The sequence below is a fragment of the Hippocampus zosterae genome, chromosome 17, assembly GCF_025434085.1.
Source record: "Hippocampus zosterae strain Florida chromosome 17, ASM2543408v3, whole genome shotgun sequence".
Lineage (NCBI taxonomy): Eukaryota > Metazoa > Chordata > Actinopteri > Syngnathiformes > Syngnathidae > Hippocampus > Hippocampus zosterae.
Genome location: NC_067467.1, coordinates 10,616,311 through 10,639,328, shown reverse-complemented (window position 1 = coordinate 10,639,328; position 23,018 = coordinate 10,616,311). Strand labels below are relative to the sequence as shown.

Below are 23,018 nucleotides of genomic sequence, written 5' to 3'. Positions count from 1 at the left end.
CTCAAATATAATGCATATAGATGAAAATCTACTTTAAAAACTTGAACAACGTATTTGTACTTCATTACATCCCACCGTGGAGATTAGAACGTTTTGTTTTTGAAAGTAGTTGTCTTTTATTTCGTAGTCTACACCCGGAAGAGGATGCACAGACTTGACAAACTTTACTTCAACCTCCCTCCCCGTTCGCAGCAACTCTTACAACAAGTTTGACAGTAGTTCTATTTCCCTGCGTGGCAACGCAACACAGCATAGTTTGCCGCTTCTGGGCGTCCTTTTTTTAAAAAAAATAATTTTATTATTTTTGTTTCGTATGAGCGCGTTTTGCTTTCTCTTGTTGGCAATGAGGACTTCTTTGCGACCGAAGGTTTGTTGCCCACTTTTTCTTCCCCCTCCTTTCGTTCTTTTTGTTGTCGACTGAGGGTGGACATCTTCAGCCGTCGCGTTGGTGGATTTTTTTTCTTCCTTCTCCATCGTTGTTTAAAAAGGATTTAAAGATGTCGAGGAGTGCGGAGGAGGTGAACAAGCTGACTGAAACTACATACAAGGTGGGTAGTGTGCAACAGGTGTGCCCCTAAAAAGCAAGAAAGGAGGAAGACTGGCTTGAACCCAGTCGTGTCTTCTAAAATAGGAATACACGTTGTAATATTGCGTCACTTGTTTCACCCTGCAAGTCACTTGCTTTTTACCTTGAGCCTAATAGCACAGTTGTCCGAGTCATTTTGGGGGGCGCAGGGCGGGGGACAAACTAAGAATCCCGTTGCCTCCATTCAACCTTTGGCATACATTGCTGGTTTGTGGACGACCATGATGACTTACAAATTGATTTAAAAATGAGTTTGTCTGTGATAATTGCTCTTTGATTGCTTTAATGTTACTGCAATGGATTAATCCATCTTCAAGCACGAAATTAATAAAGTATTTATCTATCCAAGTGAGTACAGTTATGCTATGGGGCTAATGTTATGCTGATAAGAAAACTGGGGCCACAGAATCAACAATAATGGATGACGGCTGCTTATTGGTGGGAAGTAACCAAGCAGCCCGAATGCTTGGTCACTGTAGTTACTGTTTTTCAGGTATTTGCAGTAGAATATTTTCATTTCTGACAACTTTATTACTTGTCATCACCACGTTTAAAAACAGACGTCTGTACTTTCAACCCTTAACTTTCTTTAAAAAGAAATGTTAAGGATTTTAAGCATGGGCAAGACCAGAGAAGTATCCATATACTGTCTTGCACACGATTGTTGTAGTACAGAGTGTACCATAAGTACTTTTACCACCTTTGGTACCGTTCCATTCAAGTCAATAAAAAACAGCTGAACAAATTCCCGTAGTTTTCTCAACCTCCCGTCACAGCAATTTGGTGGGAGCACAGAAATGAGTCGAGGTTTAATTATTTATCAGACTTGTTTGGGAAGGTTGCATAGCAAGAGCACCTAATGCTTGTGTTGCTTCACGAGTCCGTTTCAAGAATGCTCTCTGCAGTGACCCCCGGTTTACATGTCATTCATTGACAACAGGTTTCTTAAGACAGCGGAAACGTTTCGCTCATGAGTTGTGCTGTCATCATATTCTGCATTCTAAGTGTGGGTGTGAGTGAGCCAGACATGGATATGCACTGAGGTCACATGCGAGAAAAACCTTGCTAAATGACACTATTTACAGAGATAAGCGCTGGAGCCGAACTGTACCGAAACCACAATTTCTTGAAACCGCGTTGGTGGTAAAAGAAGGAAGAGTAGCTCAACTTTAAAACGGAATCACCAGCGCTTCTGCTGGTGGTGACCAAATCCTTTTGCCTCAATCGCTTCAAGACACAATTCATCAATTCCACACGATTGTGAGTAATGCCCATCCATACCCTCCCTGAAGGATATTTTAACAACTGACCATAAATTGCTTGGTTAAACAAAAGGAACTAGCTGAAAAGCAGACCAGGATGACAGTAAATGTCTGGAAGCTCACAGCTAAACCTCTTCACGTTCATATGTGCAAGCCAACCGTAACATTTAAAGCACTTAGGTGACAGTCAGCGAAGCATCTGAAAATATCCAGCCCTCGCGTCGTGAAGTTTCCGGGATGCAGACTTACTCATGTGCCACTTTGAGAAACTTCACTGTCCTCCCTTACTGTATGTGATGTACGTTATGTTGGTACTCCATCAATCGTTGTTATTTTTGCCATTCAGCTCAATCCTGAATGGTCCGAATCAAATCTGCAGGCTTCCCATACAGTAGGCATATTCTCCTTTTGCCTTAAAACAAAGCACTGGCAGAACTTTACTCAAGTGAACTAACAAGATTATTCGTCATCCAACATTGAATCGTGGAATAAAAGTCTCTCTTCTTCCATGCCTGGCCACTCAGAATGTGATGGACCAGTTCAACCCAGGACTGAGAAACCTGGTCAACCTGGGAAAGAACTACGAGAAATCTGTCGCCGGTAAGCATTTTGACGCCGAGATGAACTTCTACACCGATGAGTAATTTTAAGACTTTTCTATGCACGGTAAAGTACCGGTTTATATGTGAACTGATAAATACTGATCATAGTTCCATGAATATTTCCCCAGCAATGACATTGGCAGGAAGATTATATTTTGATGCCATGGCTAAAATTGGAGAGAGTGCAGTGATGTCTCCCGTATCCAGAGAATTAGGTACGTTTTCATGTTCTGTGAGTCATTTCATTTTTGAATGAGATTCATTTTTACTTTTCTCCAGTAGCTGTATGTTTCATTTGGGTGTCAGAAGCAATCATTGTCAGCAGTGCCGGATTGAGATGGATCTATAGTTGGCATAGAGTTTCGGCCGCTGTTTTTGCGGCGATTCTAAATTTGAATCGCAGTTGCAGGATGTGGTGACGTTGCAAATTGTTACATGTTCGCTTTCACACGGGCAAGAAATAACTTTCCGGGTTCGAAGCGAGTGGGACACAGCCGCTCATCATGCACTGCCAACAAATAGAAATGTATCCCATACAGTGTAGATACTGTGTTTTATAACAATATTCAACCATATTTATAATTTCTTGTGTGCCATATTGGCCCGAATATAAGACGGTGTTTTTTACATTGAAATAAGACAAAAAAAAGTCTTATATTCGAGGTCTAGACATTATACCCATTTAAATGTTCAGATACTGTATTAAGATTTGAATGAGGCAAAATAACATGCTTTTTCTCTCAAATATATTGTTATAATCATTTGTTTCAGATGTACTGTCATTATTTTCTGTATAAAAATGAATTTGGTGTTCAAAAAGTCTTCTTTCAAAATTGAGTCTTGAAAAAGAGGGGGTCGTCTTATAATCAGTGCCGTCTTATATTCGGGCCAATACGGTATTTCTGGATGAAATAGCAAACGTTGTAGTAAAAATAAATAAATACATGCGAGTGGCATACGTACTACACCACGAGCCCTGCCTTTCAATATATCTAAATGTATTTTTTGGGCGTGCAGTTGACATCGCAATCTGTCCTTATGCTAAATCGTCCAATGCGCAGGGGTGAGTGGCCTTTTCTTTGTGGTGGCCGGGTTCTATTCTGAAGCATTGCGCAGTGAGATCAGATCATTTTGTTCATTTTCTTTTCAATTTTAACCTACAGAAGTCTCAAGTTTGCAACAAAGATTAATATTTAAAAAATATCACAAAAAGTATTTCCATGGGGAAGTATGTATCACCGTGACCCAGTCTGTTTGGGCATCTTGAATTTTTTTGTCAAGTGCCTTCTAGTATGTCCTGCAACTCTTAAAGTAAAAGCTTGAATGGTGCTCAGTAGTGCCCCAACCTTTGCCAAGGCTGACTAATTTTCAATAGAGTTCCGCTTCAATCCTGCAGATAACGCACTTTACAATGTTGGTGCTAGACATTTTACTGTATCTAAATACAGTAAATTAATTGCCCCGCCTCACTTCACTCGCTCCTTAGATGAATTTTGATGCTCAACACAAAGCCAAAATTTGACCAAAGCCGCGGCTTACAAGCCAAAAAAACCTTCACGTCAGGAACGCTCGCTCGCACGTCAAGATACCGTTGTACATGGATGAAGTCCAGCATGTTGCTTGTGTAACGGCACACCCTTTTTTGGCTAGGACAAATCCCCAGGTAGAAAGATATCTGCGTCACCTGTGGAACACTTTGATGTAACCACTGTATTTTTCCCAACTCCCCTGCGGGTAGAGGAAAAAAAGCTGTTAATTAAATTGAGCAGCACAATGGGAGCTAACGGGTGAGGCCTGCCTCCTGGCGCACCAAGACGGAGGCATCAGCTAAATGATGAATCATATACCACACACTGTGAAATAGTTTTCAACATTTTATTTATTTATAGCTTGAGGGATAAAATTTTAAAAACGTGAGCAGTCAACCTGTATTCTTGTTGATCACAATGCATTGGGATTGAAGGGCTGAACAGGACTTTCAATAGCAAAGAGTCGGATTCTTTGTAAATTGTGAACGAACGCTCGTCAGAATCCTGTGATAGGAAGCGTTGAGGAAATGAGGGGCGGGATGCAAGTAAATTGCAGAGTGTAATCGTAGCCATCTCGAGACAGTTGACATGATTTCCTGTCTGACTCGAACCTATGGATAGACTCCACTAATCCCTGTGACTCATTATGTAGAATCGTCGAAACACAAATCTCAAACTGTCTGCTGTTGTTCAATGAAAACACAAGCAGTTGAGATTTCTGGACTGGACCAAAGAACGATTCATGGAGTTTTGCTCCAAAGAACAGAAAGTCTTGTTGTCTCCGGGCCCGCTCAAGGATGCAGTGAGGCTGCCCGGTGAGAAACCTGAGCTTCAGTGACGCGTAGCCAACGAGAAACGGGATACCCTTGAGAGATATCTGAGGACCGGTGCATCTTGTCCTGTTGCAGTCTTCCTCTCAATCCTTTGGCCTCCCCCTTCTTCCTTGTTGTTGTCCTCCTCCACCGCAAGAGTTCAAATGTCACCAGTTCGTTCATTCAGACGCTTCTGACTGGATTCCCCTCAGCCCAACTCTAAACAAGGATCCGTTATCAGCGTTCATATCTTTGTATTGGGTTTGCATTTGAACCAAGGCCGGCTGAGACCAAATGCAAAAGATAAAGCTGCACCGCTGACGTTGAACATAATGCATTCCAGGACATTGACCTCTCATTTGAGACGCGGTATTTCTCATGCACAATCACGGCAGCGGAATTCATCCGTAGCAGTCGTCAAAACGTTATCAGGCCCGCCGCGCGCCGAGCAAAGCCGACTGACGTTGACCGTTGCAAAAATTGACAGTTAAGGATGGATTTCAAATGGAATATGTGCGAACCCCGTGTTGTGGTTTTGTTTCCCTTTTCAACTAGCAAAACTCAACCTGCCCGGTCATCTGGTCTTTTTGACAGAACGACGCAGCCAACCATGTCCTTTCATGCGCTAGTTTGTTGACGTGGCTTTCTTTACATAATCCCAGCACGTTTGCATGCCACGTCAGGTGGCTCTCGCTCATGTCAGGATTATTATGCCCACAAAAACAAAGCTGCAAGGACTGTGGGCTGCTTTGCATCTTCCCTGCGAAATCCTGTTTTAAAATCGGTTTACGGGTAAAAGGTTTGTTTCTTTTTTCTTTCTTTTTTTTTTGAGCCATATCCAGAATGTTCCTCGATAACGAGGGCCTTCACCGACCAATCCAGAATGTGTTTTAGCTCTTTTTATTATGAGCGACCATTTGAATGAGAATTTACACACGAGCATCGAGAAACTGCATGCATTTTGATCAAAGTGCTCCATTGACAGGATGAGGTCCATTTTGGGTCGTCTTACTTAATATCATGCTTTGCAATATTTCTGAAAACTTTCCGAAATGGTTTAAAAAATAAATAAATAAAAACTGCGTTGGCAAGCGGGACCTTTCCCCTCACACTTTATCAGGATTTGGTTTGTTAGCGCAATACAGCCAATCGCCTCCCCTATACTATCACCACCATGACACACAAACACACACAGCTGTCAGACGTGGCTTAACTTCTGCTGCCTGGCAACATTCTTCAAAGGCCGACACCAACAAACAAACAAACTGCTGGGGGAAAAAAAGGACAGTTGGTATGTATGACGTCTCCGACGTCATTCTCGGTGCATTCATGACGTGACACAGTCACCTTTTGGCTCGGTTTTATTTCCAGATGCTTCGGCGTGTGAATGAGTCACCATCTGACTATGAACGAAAAATCTGTCTGGCGTTTGGCTTGATGCCACGCCTTGTGAGCTTCAAAATGCACGTCATCTTTCCAACCTGCGCGGTAGGTAGACTTTGCTGAACTTCCCGAAACCAAGCTTGCATTCAGTCCATTCAAAATGCCCGTCGTCCATGTAGAGCTCTTTAAATTGCAACGGGTCAAAGAGAGAAAGTCGGCCTCGCTGTCACCTACAAAAGGCGTCGTCAGTGCGTCGAAGGGCTAAAGTCAGAGCTCGACGTCGACTCATCGCCAATCGCATGTTTTCGTGCAAGTTGGCCCATCCCTTCGTTGTATGTTTTGTCACTCGTCTCCATGAACAAGGATCTTGCGTCAGTTCCTAGCTGCTATTGTTCACACATAATCGTGCCAAGCTCATTGAAACTCTGTTGCTGATCCAAACGGCAGCACCCGCAAGGACTATAAACCACTTTTCAGATCAATTACTGTTTGTTTTTGAAAAGTTACTTCTAATCATGTGTTTGTACAAATAAGGACCTCTTCCCTCAGATGCAGCCGGCCACTATGCTGCAAGGATGAGTAAATGCTGTACAGTGGTAGCTCTACTTCGGAAATTAACTGGTTCTGAAAGAAATGTCCTAACTAGAAAATGTAAGTAGAGACGCATTATCCATGTAAATGCTCTAATTGGTTCCAAGCTCCCCACAAAATTCAGACAAGTGTTTCCTAATGCATAAAAATGCATCAAAATATGTAACATATACACGTTACAATTGGATTATTGCGCAATAAATGAGAATTGTGCATAATGTAAAAAAAAATAAAAAATTATTATTTAACTTTTAACTGCATCCTCATCGTTTTTTGCCCGGCGTTTTGTAAAGAACCCATCCAAGGACGTTTGCTTTTTTTTATGCTGAACATCAGCATAGTGAGCGATCGCCCGACTGGTGAACATTTTTTCCTGGTGATTCACTTTTACGTAAAACTATCGGAACGCCTCATGGCCCGAGGGGCGAATAACGAGGTCGCTGCATAAACACATTTATCGATCTACACATTCGGTAGGGGTCCCTCTTAGCCAATGGGATACCAGGAAGATGCTAGGTAATAGCCAATGGCAGAGCAGCCATAAGTATGTTGCGTTCAGGAAACTCGGAGCTATAAGTAGCGGCCCATCCTGGATTTTTTTTACCTTTCGTATCTTGAAATTTCTTTGGGAACAAGAGACAATAATTTCCTGTTGAGGCATTTCGTAACTTGAATATTTCGTATGAAGAGGCGTTCGTAAATAGAGGTACCACGGGCCCACAATCTCTCCTCCTGGGATACCAAAATAACCCAACATGATGACAACTTTGCTCCCTCGATCAGAAGCTCATGTTTATCATGTCAGTTTAGGTCCTTTTGCTGTGAGAACTACCTATGAAATGCGCCTGTTGGCTCACAGCCGCACGAGAGAAAGAAAGTCATCTAAATGCACCGCAAGTCAGGTGGCACACTTCCTGCAAATCATTTCACCATTCACACGCTGGTCCGAAGCCTTTTAAATTCATCCATCTTTCGATTTTGTCTTCATTCTACCGACACTCTTTGGACCATTCTCTGCTTTCTACTTTACGGTGAACGTGTTGTTAGCTAGCTCTCCAGTACTCGCTCACGCTCCATTTATGGCCTACAAGTTTGTCATTTTTCAACACACAACATTAAAATAATAAAGAAACGCTTCCTTCAAAGAACGTAGCATCAACTTCAGTTATGTGAGAATGTATCTTATCCTTATGAATGGAAGCAAAATGCAGCTGAACCCTTCGAACAAGCACAGAGCAGATGCATTTCAATTGGAACACACACACACACACACACACACACACACACACAGTCTGTCCATGACTAACAGTCATCTGTGGAGTGTTTATAAAATGGTGTCTGTCACGGAACTGTGTAAATAGACAAACACTCTCTATCCAGAATACAGAGTATGTTCAAAAACAGACTCAAGTCAGCCGGCCCACCGTCTGCTTCTCGGCACTTATTTGTCAAGTTGTTTTATTGTTGTTGTTGTTTTGTTTTTTGTTTTTTTTGTCTGATGCCCCACGACGACCTTTGTATTGATTTTGGTGCCATTCAATTTAAAACAGTTTTTTTTTAAATTCTTTCACAAGGTTTGCTTGTCTATTTTTATGTTTCGATCTGAACGACGGACCTTTGAGAATAAAGATCCGCCTTTGTGAAAATAGGCCGTGCGCTAACGGTTTAGAAAGGGAAGGATTTTTAAAGACGGCGTTCAGACCGCAGACTTCCTAATCCTCAAATGATTATTTTGATGAGGCGCATGCGGTTGCAACATGTGACCACCTACCATCTAAGCACCAAACAGTTGGTGGTCCAGTTTTTCCGGTTCAGGCGCATGCATTTACTTCCTTTTTCTTTTTTCTTCATCTTCAAGATGAATCCTTTGTAGCATAATCCCAAGCCGTTGACAGGTCTGAGGTTACGAGTCACCAGCAGCAAACAATCATTCAGCATTAGCAAATGCCAGTGCGCTGTGCACCGATGTCATAGTTCATCTGCCAATCAAAAAGACCAAAGGAATGCCTTTGCTACTTTTTTTTGTTGCTATTCTACAAGCATTGCGTTTCCATTCATCGTAAAACTTTCATGCTTTTTTTTTCTTTCAGGAATGGTGCTAATGGGAATCTCGGAAGTCCACAGGAAAGTTTTTTTCGAATGGGAGGACAATGTGAGTACTAGTTTAGATTTTTTTTCTTTTTTTTTCCCCCCCCCCGCTGCTTCCTGACAGTTCAAGTCTGACTTGATGATTGTCTTCCACTGTTGCCTCATCCCGATATGTTACCTCTGGCATTCTCACTTGGCAACGTGTTCAGTTGACTCTTAGTCATCGCCCCAACCTTTTGGGGCTCTGTCCTGAGCAGAAGTTGACTCTTAAGGTGTGGGGGGGCAAATAAAATATTTCGACTACTGTACCTTAGTTAACTGTTAAGCAAGTGACTGTGCGTAAAAGTCCGGTGAGCCCCATTAACTTGCGTGTGCTCTGCTACTTTTTTCGTTCATGATGCGGACTGTGACCATGATTGGAACGCTAAGACAAAACAGTTGCGCGAGGACAAGATGTGAATAAACGACAGTCGAAAATGATTTGAGCAGAACCCAAGTGCAACGCAGTGACCCACCCCCCTTCCCCGCCCCCCTGCTCGTTAAATTTGAACCACGGGCCGAAAGTTGCAAGGACCTCCTCTGAGACACTGTTGCTCAGTGCATGAGTGGGTGGTCCGCCTTGTTCATGGACTCTGAGTCACGACAAGGTGGATTCATGTCGTAGGGATGGAATGGGGAGGTGGGGGGCGGGGGGGACAACCGGTGGCCGTCGGTGTGGTCTTCGGCATGCGGTTAACAGAAGGGGTAGTTTCTGCGCGGATGCCGCAGGCTCGGCCGCCCTCGCACTAATGAGCGCGAGTCACATCTGAAGAGGAAGAGGGAGAAGTCTGTGGGCATTCCCACGCTTTGTTTCTGACTCATTCATAAGGGCAACCTTGAACCAAGCGCGCACCCCCGCACACATGGAGCAAGCCGATGGAAATGCATTTTTCTTATTTAACACAATTTTTTCTTGTCTTAGTCAATAACCGATGCGCCATCTTGGCGTCAGGTTTCTAACTGGCTCTGCATCTTCTTCTCTCCCCTTTCATCCGTCCGCCTCTCCACCTGAAGTTGAAGAGGTTCCACAGGGAGATTATTACCGAGCTGGAGCGAAAGACGGACATGGATGTGAAATACATGACCGTGAGTGAGGTGGCGCTTTTGTGCCTATGTGCAATAAATCATAATTTTATTTTTTTTTAAACCTGCTTAGGTTTAGTCGTTAGGGTGGAAAATCCTGACCCAGTTCTAGATCGGAATCTGGTTCTAAAAGCGAGTATGTGTTTAAACCCAAAAGTTGATGTCTGCCTTTGAGCAACCCGTGCCAGCCGACTGCCCAACAGGAAATCGTTTGATGTGGAATTTTGTAATCCTGCAAAACTAAACAACTCTTACATAAAAAACAATGTCGCTCACGTACGTCCTCAAACATGTCCGGGCCGATGACTTCTTGCGCTACTTGAAAGTGAGTGGAAACTATTGTAACTTCAAACCGTATTGTCTACGGTTGATTGCGTCCAACAGTTCGAGAGAGATGAGTTTATCCTCTAATTGCTTAATTGACAGAATCCTTTGAATAAATACAAGAATATTAGCTTGAACCAGAAATAAACTCATTTTACTTAATACACACACAAAAATCTGTCTTTGTATTTGAACTCCACATCTCTGACCTCCGACTGGATAAAATGTAACAATAGATGCCGTTGAGCATCACATCGATGTCCCTCGACTTCACAAAGAATTATTTCCTCATAGATTTAAAAATCAAAAAGAGGACAAAGTTGATTTGTCATCATCACCGTTTGCCACAACCGCAAGGAGATTTATTTGGAGGAACTTCATCAGATGCTAAAAGCGCCAAGGAGACTGTCGGGCAGGTGCAAGATTTGCTTAGCAAACACGCAAGTTGCGTTGAAGTAACTTTTGCGCCAACGCTGACGAGAGAAGACAAAAATCTCCAGCCGAACGAACTCACAACCGACTTTATATGTTGATTGACTCTCCAACCCTGACAGCGAACGGCTTTCGACTGGTAGGCAAGCCAAGTTGACATTTCAGTCATCATATTACATAACTCTAATTGTGCTTGTTAATGAATTCACTAATTGCTTCGACATAAAATCAAGTGAACGGTTACATATTGCGGTTCAGCATACGCATGTGGCTGCCATTAATTTCTGCGGATTGTTTTTAGGAGCAGCGTTCAAACCCCCAAAAGTAATGTTATTAAGATTAAGATATCCTTTATTTGTCCCACAGTGGGGAAATTTACAGTCTACAACAGCAAGATTGTGGGTACAAAGAAGAAAAAAACAAACACTGTTCAATTAAATGCAATATAAATACAAATATGAATAAGGCCGCAGTTCTATTTACAATTGTTTTTCACATCATTTAATATTTTTTTTTGTAATTCAGCAGTCGGTAGCAATTAACTAATTAATTAAATGATTAATTCTCAGCAATCTTCACAAACAATACATTGCTTGGAAATTGCAAAAATAAAAAATAAAACAAAAACAACCCACCGCCAGTGAGCTAGCAAGCTTGTGTTTGATTGCTGCCGGATAACGAGATTCCGCCACTGTGGCTCTTTCCAGGCCACCTATAAAAGGTACCAGATGGAGCACAAGATGAAGCAGGACTCTTTGGAGAAATCCCAGGCGGACCTGAAGAAGCTCCGAAGGAAGAGCCAAGGCAAGAACGCCAACAAGTACGAGAACAAAGAGAGCGAGGTGAGACGGATGCAGACACACCTTTTGAGACACCAGACACATTGGTGAATGCCCCTTAACATAAACACACACACAGGACTATTCATATTTGCCAAGATCTAATTACGCTTTCTTGATACCACGCGAGCCACGTCAATAGGTGGAGCAGTATTTAGACACCAAATACAGAATGCAAGTCATCTGGCATGTGGCAAAAATGAGAAAAAACAAAACATCTTGCCTTCACGGTGGCCCACATGGAAAGACTTCTGTTAGCACAAACAAGACTGTGACGACGGCGCTTATCGACATCCAGAAGCCAATTGCGGATTGTCGGCATCAAATCCATTTTGTGCACAGGTGCACCCCTATGGCCTCAATTCAAAAATGTTACACAAGTAGACTGGGATTTGTTTCGGTTGTTGGACATGGGCAGTGACATTACGCTCACTGGCCGGAAGCAGAAGAGAGCATTTGCGGCAAGTTTTGTTTATCCGCGTGCATCAAAGACCGTGAGCAACGGCACAAGTAGACCATTTAGTGCCTCGTATGTAACGGCCGTGACTTCTTCCTTCGCGTCATGTTCTTCGAGCGTTTTGCGCGATGTTTATTCGTGAAGGTTGGGCCTTGCCGTTAACTTCAACGACTTCCCCTACCAGATGCAGCGCACGTTGTCTTTCAAAATAAAAGCGTGCATACAGTTGCGGTCACGGTGAATCGCTCAATCTATTTTGAAAAGTCCAGCGCTTATGTAAGCTTCTATGCATCGATCGTGTCAGACTGGCGGCTAATCTTTGAGGGAGGAGGGGGGTTATGAATTCTGTCAATATCGACTGGTGGAACGACCCTGGTGACACAAACTGACTGAAGACGTACAAGCACGGACCGGGCGGCAGTGTATTATTGACTAGAGATGACAACGTGGCTCATGGTTATTTGCTCGTGTTGGACTAGATCGCTCTCGCCTTACGTAAAACGCAGGGCATCCATAGCAACAGGCTTGTTACAGTGCCCACGGGTGAAAAGTGAAAAGCTTTGTCTGTGCTGTTTATGTACGACAGAGAGATTTTCAGACATTCACACACACACACACACACACACACACCTCCTTTTATTTTCCCCTCTTCCGCTTGTTGGTGGGAAATATTCCACCCACCTTCTAGAGTTTATTTTGTTATGTTATCTCTGCAAGTGTCGTTGTGCCGTTCATTTGAAACGCACATTAAAAAACACAAGGCATGGTACCTCCAACTGATGAGATTCATTGAGGTACTTCAAGCAGAATTTTTGAATTCTTATGTCATGTGAAAAATATCACATTTACACCCACGCTACGAAACTAAACTGCCCCTTTTTTCGAGTTATGAGAAAAAAGTGATGTTTTGTATAGTGCCAGTTGTCAAGTTTTAGTCCACTTTGTGGCCATTTAAAAAAAATTACTTCTCATTTGAATTGAGAAATGGCTCACGGTAGCCCAAAGCTTCGAACAAAATGACGTCTGATTTGTTACTTTAAACTGTCATTTGGTGTGTTAGGGACTTACCTAATTGGCCCGAATATAAGACGGTGTTTTTTGCATTGAAATAAGACTGAAAAAGTGGGGGTCGTCTTATATTCGGGGTCTATACATTATACCCATTCACGACGCTAGATGGCGCCAGATATCATTGAAGCGAATGCTGAACTTGACTCCCCAGGCCAAACGTGAACCCCTGTCACGAAGAAGGAAAAGAGAAGAAAATAATAGAAGAGATAACAGAAAATAGAGAAACGTAGCGACAATCTGGACAAAAGTGGGTCGACGATCGGCCAAGTTAACCGGCAGTTGAGAAGTTATGATACACTGTAATTTACATTTTAAAAACCAGAAGTCATTCATTTATGAATGTGAATGCACTTCAGTTTACATATTTAAATGTTCAGATATTAAGATTTGAGGCAAAATAACATGCTTTTTCTCTCAAATATATTGTTATAATCATTTGTTTCAGATCTACTGTAATTGTCGTAATTGGGGTCGTCTTATAATCAGGGCCGTCTTATATTCCGGCCAATAGGGTAGTATCATTTTAATGCAATGCGGGCTCATCGTGACTCTGTATCGGCTACCCCAAGTCATGTGATGATGGACTGACTGATTCTGGTGCGAAAAGATGTGATCGTGACTTGTAAGGCCTCATGCTCTCAAATTCAACGAAAAATAAAATGAATTCATTCGAAATGCAGTATGCTAATAACATGGGCTGCTGTCAAATGCACGTTAAATTGTTGACCACACTCTAATTTTAAAATGACCTGGGAGCACGAGTGTCCTGTCGGATACATTTATTTTTGGCATTAACAAAACATGCATGGGTAGTTTTGTTTTGTTTTTTTAAATTTGGGCGAATCGATTCTGATTACGGAAACAAACACAAGGCTATATATACACACAGACTTGACTGAAGTGTCTTCTGTTTTTGTAGATAACACACAGCATGTGTCCCGCTCCCCCTTTGTCCATCCTTTCACGAGATCTTTTTGTCCGAAACCGCCGTCTTTTTCTCAGCGCCGCTACGCTGCCTGGCCGTGATTAGAAAGTTGAAATACAAAGCTCACTCATTTGGAATCGCTTGATCTTGAGAGGTTAGCTGAGCGCTGACAGCAGCTATATGGCTGTCAACCATACGGGGCAGCAAGATAAGGCAACGCGAGGATCAATCGCCATCAAGTTGCTGGATAACACAAGCTGTGTTTTCCTCCGGACCGATAACCACGTGTGAGTGTGAAGCGCTTGTGTGTGAGGCGCACCTGTAAACGCGCGCGTGTGTTTGTCTGTCCTCAGTGCGTGGAGACGCTGACGAACCGCCAAATGGACATGCAGCTGTTTATCGCGGACGGCTGCAAAGAGGCTCTGCTGGAGGAGAAGCGCCGCTTCTGTTTCCTGGTGGACAAACACTGCATGTTTTCCTATCAGATCGCATCGTTTCATGACAAGGTTACACAACACACCTAATGTTTTTAGGGGTTTTTTCCCTTCATTTTGCGGTCGGGCTGCTATCGCCTGAGCTAGCCTATGACTGTCAAAGCTTGTCTAAGTGAATGACAGACACGTCCAAACACATTCGCCTTGAAAGATGAGGCAAAGACAGAGGCGCTGACCTAGATTCACAAAGTTATACATTTCTAGCTCTCGTTTTCCTCCATCCATCTATTTTCTGATCTGCTGATCCTCACAAGGGCCGCGGGGAGTGCTGTAGTCTATCCCAGCTGTCTTCGGGCAGTAAGTGGGGGACACCCTGAACCGGTTGCCATCTAATCGCAGGGCACACAGAAACGAACAACCATCCATGCTCACACTCACACCTCGGGACAATTTAGAGTTTTCAATCAGCCTGTTGTGATATGTTTTTGGAATGTGGGAGGAAACTAGAGTAGCCGGAGAAAACCCACGCAGGCCCGGAGAGAACATCCAAAGTCCACTCAGGGAGGCCGGAGCTGAAATTGAACCTAGTACCGCTGCACTGTGAGGTCATAGCGCTAGCCACTGGGCCACCGGGCCGCCCTCTTTTTCTTCCATGAAATCATATTCATTTACTCTCGACGGTCTGTTGTCTTTCTTTCATAGCATTTCTCTTGGCTGCTCTGCTTCCTGAAAGTGGATTGTTTGATCTGCATTTATATATGTTTTTGGTCCACTTGCATACTAGCCGCTGTGTTGCCACGTGACTCAGTAGTGCTCGCCCATGTAACTTTAACTATAGGTGTCAAGGGACTGTTTCTTTAACCAATCACATTTCAAATTTTTCCTCACATGGCCAGAGGTTTGTTTTAGAGGTTCAACATGAACCAGCAAAACGTGTGTGTAGTCATCTACATGCGTTAATAAATGTAATATTAAGCATCTCTGGTGCTGTGTATTTTAGTTAGGGTCGGCTCAGTACCAATACCGATACTGTCCAAGAGAGTCATCGCGAAGGCTGCTGATATCAGTCATTGGCGCCCTCTTATGGCCGTTCTACTTTCAAGAAGTGAATTGGGTTTTTTTCTGATGATTTTTACACGGCACAATTATGTGCTGTTATATTGCGGTTTTTGTACAGTAAAGGTTTGTAGGATTATGACATCATAGTGGTTTTAAGGGGAATTAAGGCAGCTAAGTCCCCAAAGAAGGCCCAGGTACCAAAGGCACTGCAGAATGAATGTAATAAACCATAGGGCCCGCGAGGGACATTACGATTAGTTTACCATACCGATGAAGTTACAACTGTACATGTTTTGTTTTTTTGTCTGGTCAGGCAAGGGACACCCTAATGGCCAAGATGAACAGTTGGCAGGACCAGTGCAACGACGCAACAGACATGCCCCAAAGCGTCATGAGCATGATCGAGGGACTGCGTACGCCGATCTCCATCACGCCGCTGCCCTCTCCAAGCCCCTCACGACACAGTTTGGTATGCTGGTGGGCCATATGTGACCCCCCCCCCCAAAAAAAAAAACAAACTGGTCATCTTTGATGTGTACCTCATGGAAAACATACATTTATTTAATCGTTAAATCTGCAGTTCAAAGATCACTTCCACGACCAAACATCTGAACAATTATGTCATTGAATTAATGGGATATCATTGAATGGACCTACATGGTAGATACAATGATGATGAAGAAATTTTGTTTTGCTCATTGAGTATTTCTCCAGCGAGCCCGTCACAATTCAACGTGCTCATTTGCATGCTAACATTCGCATTGCTTATGTGTGTGTGTTTGTGTGTGTGTGTATGTGACAGAACATCTCAGCTCCACCTGCTCCATCTCAGAAGGCTCACGTAAGCCCACTCGTGAACATGTTCACTCCAGACAACAAACAAACTGCCAGCATCACCGCGACTAGCAACAGCAACACAGGTCGTACAAATAAGTTACTGGAGAGCTCGCTTCCTCAACGGCATCCCATTGACACCCTTCAAATTCTTTGCCGCCACCAGACCTTGAAAGCAACGGGGAGAATAATCTCGCCCGGTCGGTGTCTGTGGCCACGGGCCTCAACAATGTGGCGGCAAAGAGGCCACGGGTTCGCACCATCTTCCCCCATACGGCCGGCAACAACAACACCCTGCTCAGCTTTGATGAGGGCGACGTCATCATCCTGCTCATACCCGAAGAGAAAGACGGGTGGATGTATGGCGAAATGGAGAAGAACGGAAAGTGAGTGCTTTGATATTTTAGTCCTGTCATGTCGTAAGAATGCTGAACATAAGAAAACCCGAGTATGGAGTGAAACATAAAACAAATCCGGGTTCCTTCATGTCTCACAAGCCACGCATAAAAGAGGATGTTAAAGAATCAAAGTTTTTGCCACCTTCTTGTTTCACTCCACTGGATATAGTGTTGCTCCCTCTTGTTTCACACTTTGACCACTTGACCAGTACATACAGATTGCATAAACTTATCAAAACTAATAGTTGGTTTTTCATAGAGGATAAAGACTATGACTAAACGATTGTGATGTTGTGTCTACATGTGTTTCTCCACAATTTGTGTTCAAATCTGATGTTTAAAGGGTTAGATTTTTTTTTTCCTGAGCTGTATGTTTTTCAAAATGTCATCATGTCTGATCTATTTGGGGGAGAAAAAAAATAAATCAAGGCCTGAGATGAATCATGGCCAAAAATTTAGAAGTAAAAAAAAAAAATTGAGGTGTCATGGTTGTTACCAGCGTGCACCTTCTGACAAGGGCTTGTCTTTTGAGACATTGTAGTTTCTTTGTTATTTGTCTTTGGCACAGATAATGTAACTGGGCAACTCACCTAGGCTACACAAACGCAAACAGAAGTGAAAAACTCGGCCACGCTGGAAACACACTGTACACTTCCCATGAACATGTATTTTCATCGAGTGTGCAAATATTGACACAGACGGAGGGAGTGGTGCAGTTGCCACGTACGGAGAAATCAAATGGCCGAACGGGAACAATGATGCATACAGTATTGGTTCAACCTAATAAAACAATATAACAAAATGTGTACCTCCAGAATAATCTGGTGTCTTTGTTGTTGCCATGGTGACCTCAGACAACCTATTTTAGTGGTCTACAAATCAAAGAAGTTTGGATATTTGGTGTTCAGGATGAACTCAAACTGCTGCATAAGCTTGCCACCCAATTGAACGTCATTTGACCTTCTGCAAAAAATATAAATAAAATGTAAATTCATCCTGAAATTTCCCCCACATTCCAATGTGCCCAACTTGAATAGCGTAAAATTGGTGACTTAGGCCAAACGTGTTGTGTGAAAACGAGCATCCTGTTCAAAATGTTATGGGGGCGTTTTTACTGTACAAGCTTTCCCAAAGCACTAAATGATGAAGACATTGACCTGCAAAGTCTCAATTTGCGCAAAAGTGAAAAATAGATTCGAGATCTGCACCAAAACAGGAAAAATCTGTGAATGTTTCAATGTACCTCCCTGACAGTCTCCCATTTTCATACATTGATCGGAAATATTTTGTGTTCACTCAAGTTGATGAGGCAGGAATGAAATACATCGCGTGTCTTTTTCCTTCTTTCAGAAGGGGCTGGTTCCCTTCGTCATACTGCCGTGCATTCTCGGAGCCGCCCGCGAACAATAACAGGTAAGAAGACGCAGACGAACACACACACAGACACACACACACACAAACAGGTTTCACATTGCAAGCAGCTATATTGTTAGCAGACCTTCCTTTAGTTTCCCAACAATAAAAATGTCTGTGTGGCGTATTAAAATGAATCATATATATTGCCAAAATGTCAACATTGAACATTGAACATTGAACAAAAGGCATTGAATGATGTGAATCAAAAATTTTAATTAAATGGATGGAATTTAAAAGTTAAGTTCAACTGAACTGTACATAGGCAGAGATTCTGTGGTGTACCAATAACAAATGTCGAACACTTAACTGCACATAGCACCAAATGGTGTCGGGGAGAAAAAAATCCAAACAATGCTTAACCTCCATTTTGTGCAGAATGGCTCCATGTACATTGAAAAGATGTGCTTTTTAACTGCAAATTCGTGGCCTACGTGACGTAGTGTGTCGGCGGCACCGTACCGCAGCCGGAGCGTGGTCAACCTGCATCACCAGGACACGGAAACAGACGAGGCCACCATGATCCTGCCCCCGGAGGACTACGTCGACAGCCTGAAACGCGCCACCGTCAAAACCCACCACCCGTCATCCACCAACGCCGGCACCTTTGTCACCACCAACAATCACTGGCAGCACTCCCCCACGCCCTCCGCCGTCTCCTCATCATCATCATCTGATCACCACACGGTCAGTCTCCCGCTCACACTGTTCATTTCTCAAGTCGGTAGACAAACTTTTCTCCATCACGTTTTACGCTGACTGTAATGCTGCTTTGCCAGCAGTACAGCCGTATGGAGAAGTGGCAGTAAAACAGGCCATAATGCAGATGCCATGGGTACACCAATTCATTCAAAGGCATGTTGAATAGGAGTCAGCACACACACGCCGTTTGTAGTTTGAATGGTATCAGTTGATTGAACACATTTGGCTCATCAATCTATTTTGAGGAACATGCAAAGGCAGTCATTATTTACAGTTGTGTGCACAAAAGACAGCATTGTTATTCCCTCTGTTGCCCAGTAACTGAGAAAAACGCCAGCGACACAAGCTTAAATGCTTCAATGCATGCACGCCAACTGTGGCAGTCAGCACAGCTTATGCGGCCACAACCTTGAAGTAATTTTAGTTTTTCTATACCCATATCAAACTTAGCATGGGCAGCGGTTGAAACAAATTATTATAATTATGTTCTATGGACATTTGAGGATTAGATATTTGAGGGATTGTTAAAACGGTTTCTCACATCAAAAAAAAAAAAACGGCAATGATTTAAATGTCATTATTGCCAAGAGGCAACAATTTCATGTTGCGTTTCATTCTGGAGTTTGGGTCGAAAATGGCAGTCGATTTCTCTTCATGTTGTTGTTGTTGCTTGACTGCATTGCTTCCCAGAACATGTTTGATCTGTGGGTCAATCAGACTTGAAACCTCTGCGTTGCCATTTCAATCTAATCCGCCCCAGAGCCTTCACAATCGGTCGTGATGGAAAATAATGAGCATCTCTGCTGAGTCTGATGTACTGTATTTTATTGGCATTTTGGTCGAGGACGGTGCTTGCTATAATGTCCTGTGGGACAACCTGAGGTGTTTGTTGAACATCTACACCAAAAATGTATTTTGTCACGGGCCACTTCGTAGTTAAGCTTTGCTTGTAAACCCAAATTCTCTCATATTTCACAAATACAGCAAATTTATGACTAATCATAATTTTGTAATCAGAGACCATTTTTGTTCAAATATTACATTTCTTTTTAAAGAGGGGTTATAAAAAAATTCTTGCAATAGCCGAATGCTTTTAAAAGTGAGGACAATTTGCAATTTTGGAATATTAGAAAGAATTGAAATTGCTTTGGTGGTCCACATAAAATGATCTGGCAGGCCGGATCTGGCTCCTGGGCCTTGAGTTTGACCCCTGTGATCTACACAATAGAACATGAATAGAACAGGAGAACGTAGGGGTGTGGTTTCTCTGGAATGCGCCGTCATCAAGAGAAAAAAAAAATGCAACCATGCTGGTTTGCTATCAGGAACGATCGGCACCAAACGGAAAGAATAACCTCAAGGGTGAATTTCGTGTGTCCATGGGGAGACTTGAAACGAGCAAGAATAATCTTCATGTTTCAGACAATTGAAATGGATTTTCAATCACATGTATGTGACATTCTGAAATAGACTGAGGGGGACATGCAAGTCCCAATTGATTTTGAAATCATTTTGCACAAGCCGTTTTCTCTGTGCCTTGACTGTCATCTTGTGGTCACGGCTGAGTACTGCAGGTTGAATCATCAACAATTTGGAATGAACAGAATGTGTCCAAACCTCGTGCACATTTAGAATTCCCAAGAGTCCTGTACCATAATCATTCAAACATAAAAACAGTGCCAAATTACAACTTGACCGGGAAGAATATTTCAATTTCCGAACACTATGTACATCTTGAATGTCATCTGGAATAACCGGGTTTCACACTGCGTCAATCAAATGCCAAATCACCCAGAGGGTGAAACCAAGTGAATTTTGATTCTTTATTTTATTTATTTATTTCTTTATTTGATTAAAACCTGCTGTTGTTAATAGTACTGGCACAACACAAAATCTCACATTTTAAGGTCAAATAGGACAGGGGCGAATTTGGACATTTTTTGTGAAAAAAAAGTGGCGCGGCCTCCTTCATTTGAACCTTTTATCTCAGGAACGATTGGGTCAATTTTCACCAAACCGCAGTTGTGGGAAAGGGAATTCAACAAGGATTCCAAATTTCTTTTTTGTTTATCAGCAATTAAGGAGTCAAACTATCCATATGATCAGAATATTTACCGAATATTCATCAAAAGCTGAATATTCAACAAATGCAAAAAGTTTTATTAACACCAAAATTTTCTTGGTTAAATTTTTTTTATAATTTTTTTTGGGGGGGAGAGGGATGATTTGGCATGGAATGACCCCACTGTATTCACAAAACTAATTTATTAATTTATTACAGTACATAATATATATTTGTATTGCCTGTCGTGGCTCTCGGTTATAATCTTTGCATCTCTGAAAAACAGGATTTTTATTTTTAATGACTTTTTGTGGGCCGTTACTGAGCAGTGTTTCATGAAAGTTCAAGACTCTTTCAATATTTTAGACAAGCAAATAATTTGTTATAACTACCCTTTATGAAGTTAACATACAAAACAAGACTTCTGGGCCCGACTTGCACTTCCAGACGGACAAGATTCCACACGCTGCCTTGTGTTGTCTTTCGCCACAAAGAAATAAATGTTTACATAATGTGTTTCTTTTGTTGTTGCGGTTAGTTTTTTTTAAGGGTGTTCCATGAAAAGCAAATGTGGCTAATGTGTCGTGTGACTCAAAAGGAGTTTTGTTGTTTCCCCCTCTACAGACAAACCAGACCAACGGCACCGCCAGACCGACACCTGCTTACCTGGCGTAAGTCAGCCGCTGTTGTTCCAAATTATTTACTTGTTAATCATTATTTAGGGCGTTTTCTACCGTGCACCTAGACCAAAGGTGTCAAACTCAAGACCCGATTGAACAGCTACTAATTTATCTCGAGTCCATGCTAAGGGGATGATTGTTGAGTCGACGTCAACTAATTGGTATCACTGATCGATATTTTTTTTCAGTTGTTCACAAGCTGTGCGCGCGAAAGCAACACAAGGTGATCCAATTAAATTCAAACACCTTCGCAGCCTCACAGACAGTCAGAAACATCAAGAACTCTTAATACTAGTTAACATAACTACAGGATTGTTACGGTACTATAGTAATAATAATGAAATGTATATATACATTTTTTAAATCACAAAAAGTGGACTGTAGCATAGCAAGCGGTTAATGTTGCTGGAGTTCAAAGTTCCGGCCTGTCTGTGAGGCAGTGAAAGAAATTGCGTGGTGGGAGAGGATGAAGGCTGTTTTTGACATTCTCCATTCATTCTCACACTAAAGACGGTATCGATTGACTGGCGCTCATCCTCGTTTCATCGTCCAAGGAGATATGAATAAAGATACGTTTTGTAAATTTGTCGACGAGTTCACACACTGATCCTTGGTCTGCGTTTTCCAGGGGAGGCAACCCGTTTTCCACCGTGCGACTACGTCCGACCGTCACCAACGACCGCTCAGCCCCGGTCATTTGATCCGGACTGAACTTTTAACATGCTGCTCCCATGGAGGGTATTTGGGAGTTTTTACAGGACTGACGCCCCCTCCGTTTCAACTCAAAAAAGTCTGTTTGCGGTGGTGACATTTGGGAAATAACCACATCCCAAGCATGCACATGTGGAGCCAGGAAAAAAAATTGTACATTTTCGAAATTACCTTTGTAAGTTTTGTTCCATTGTTGTTGTTGCCATTAGGAACGGAGAGGGGCAGCTCACTTTAACCGTAGGGTCAACTAGTTTGGCACTAATAATCTTCATATCAACGATCTTTCATTAATGCTCAGACACCTTTCTGGAAAACCGTTTGAGCATTTATTCTATTGTCTTGATATAAAGTTAAAAGTCCTTGTAGCAGTATGCTCTTTGTCATCACTAGTAAGACAATTCATCGCACAAGTTTACCAACCGGCGCCTACTAGTGCTCAGTTAAACGTCACTAGTTAATGACTGCGTTGCACTACGATCACTACCAGGCCAAATGTTTGGTGTGTTTTTTTATAATTGTTTTCATGTTCAAAATAAATCTTCAAACCAAAATAGTATGCATGTTACGCACTAGTAGCCCTTGGACACTACTCACACCAAAATGCCCACAAGTAGTTTTGCTGCACCAGGTACATGTAGTTGCCCTATTCGTATTCCAAAGTTGTCCTATTGATTGTCTTACTAGTAAGGCCAAAGGATGTAC

At 42.5% G+C, this 23,018-nt stretch overlaps 1 protein-coding gene across 2 annotated transcripts; it reads left to right on the top strand.

Moving 5' to 3' along the window:
- The first annotated feature begins 164 nt into the window (after positions 1-164).
- baiap2l1b (BAR/IMD domain containing adaptor protein 2 like 1b) lies at positions 165-22,681 on the top strand. 2 transcript variants are annotated; one of them, XM_052049284.1, is made up of 14 exons: positions 165-548; positions 2,373-2,448; positions 2,579-2,665; positions 8,856-8,917; positions 9,907-9,978; positions 11,439-11,573; positions 14,377-14,529; positions 15,830-15,985; positions 16,319-16,436; positions 16,517-16,736; positions 18,099-18,161; positions 18,605-18,848; positions 21,550-21,596; positions 22,234-22,681. In XM_052049284.1, the coding sequence occupies exons 1-14, from the start codon at positions 498-500 to the stop codon at positions 22,304-22,306; spliced, it is 1,557 nt and encodes a 518-aa protein (XP_051905244.1). In that variant the 5' UTR covers positions 165-497; the 3' UTR covers positions 22,307-22,681. The 2 variants fall into 2 exon arrangements, with proteins under 2 accessions (XP_051905244.1, XP_051905245.1); XM_052049285.1 differs by lacking the exons at positions 2,373-2,448; positions 2,579-2,665.
- The last annotated feature ends 337 nt before the right edge of the window (positions 22,682-23,018 follow it).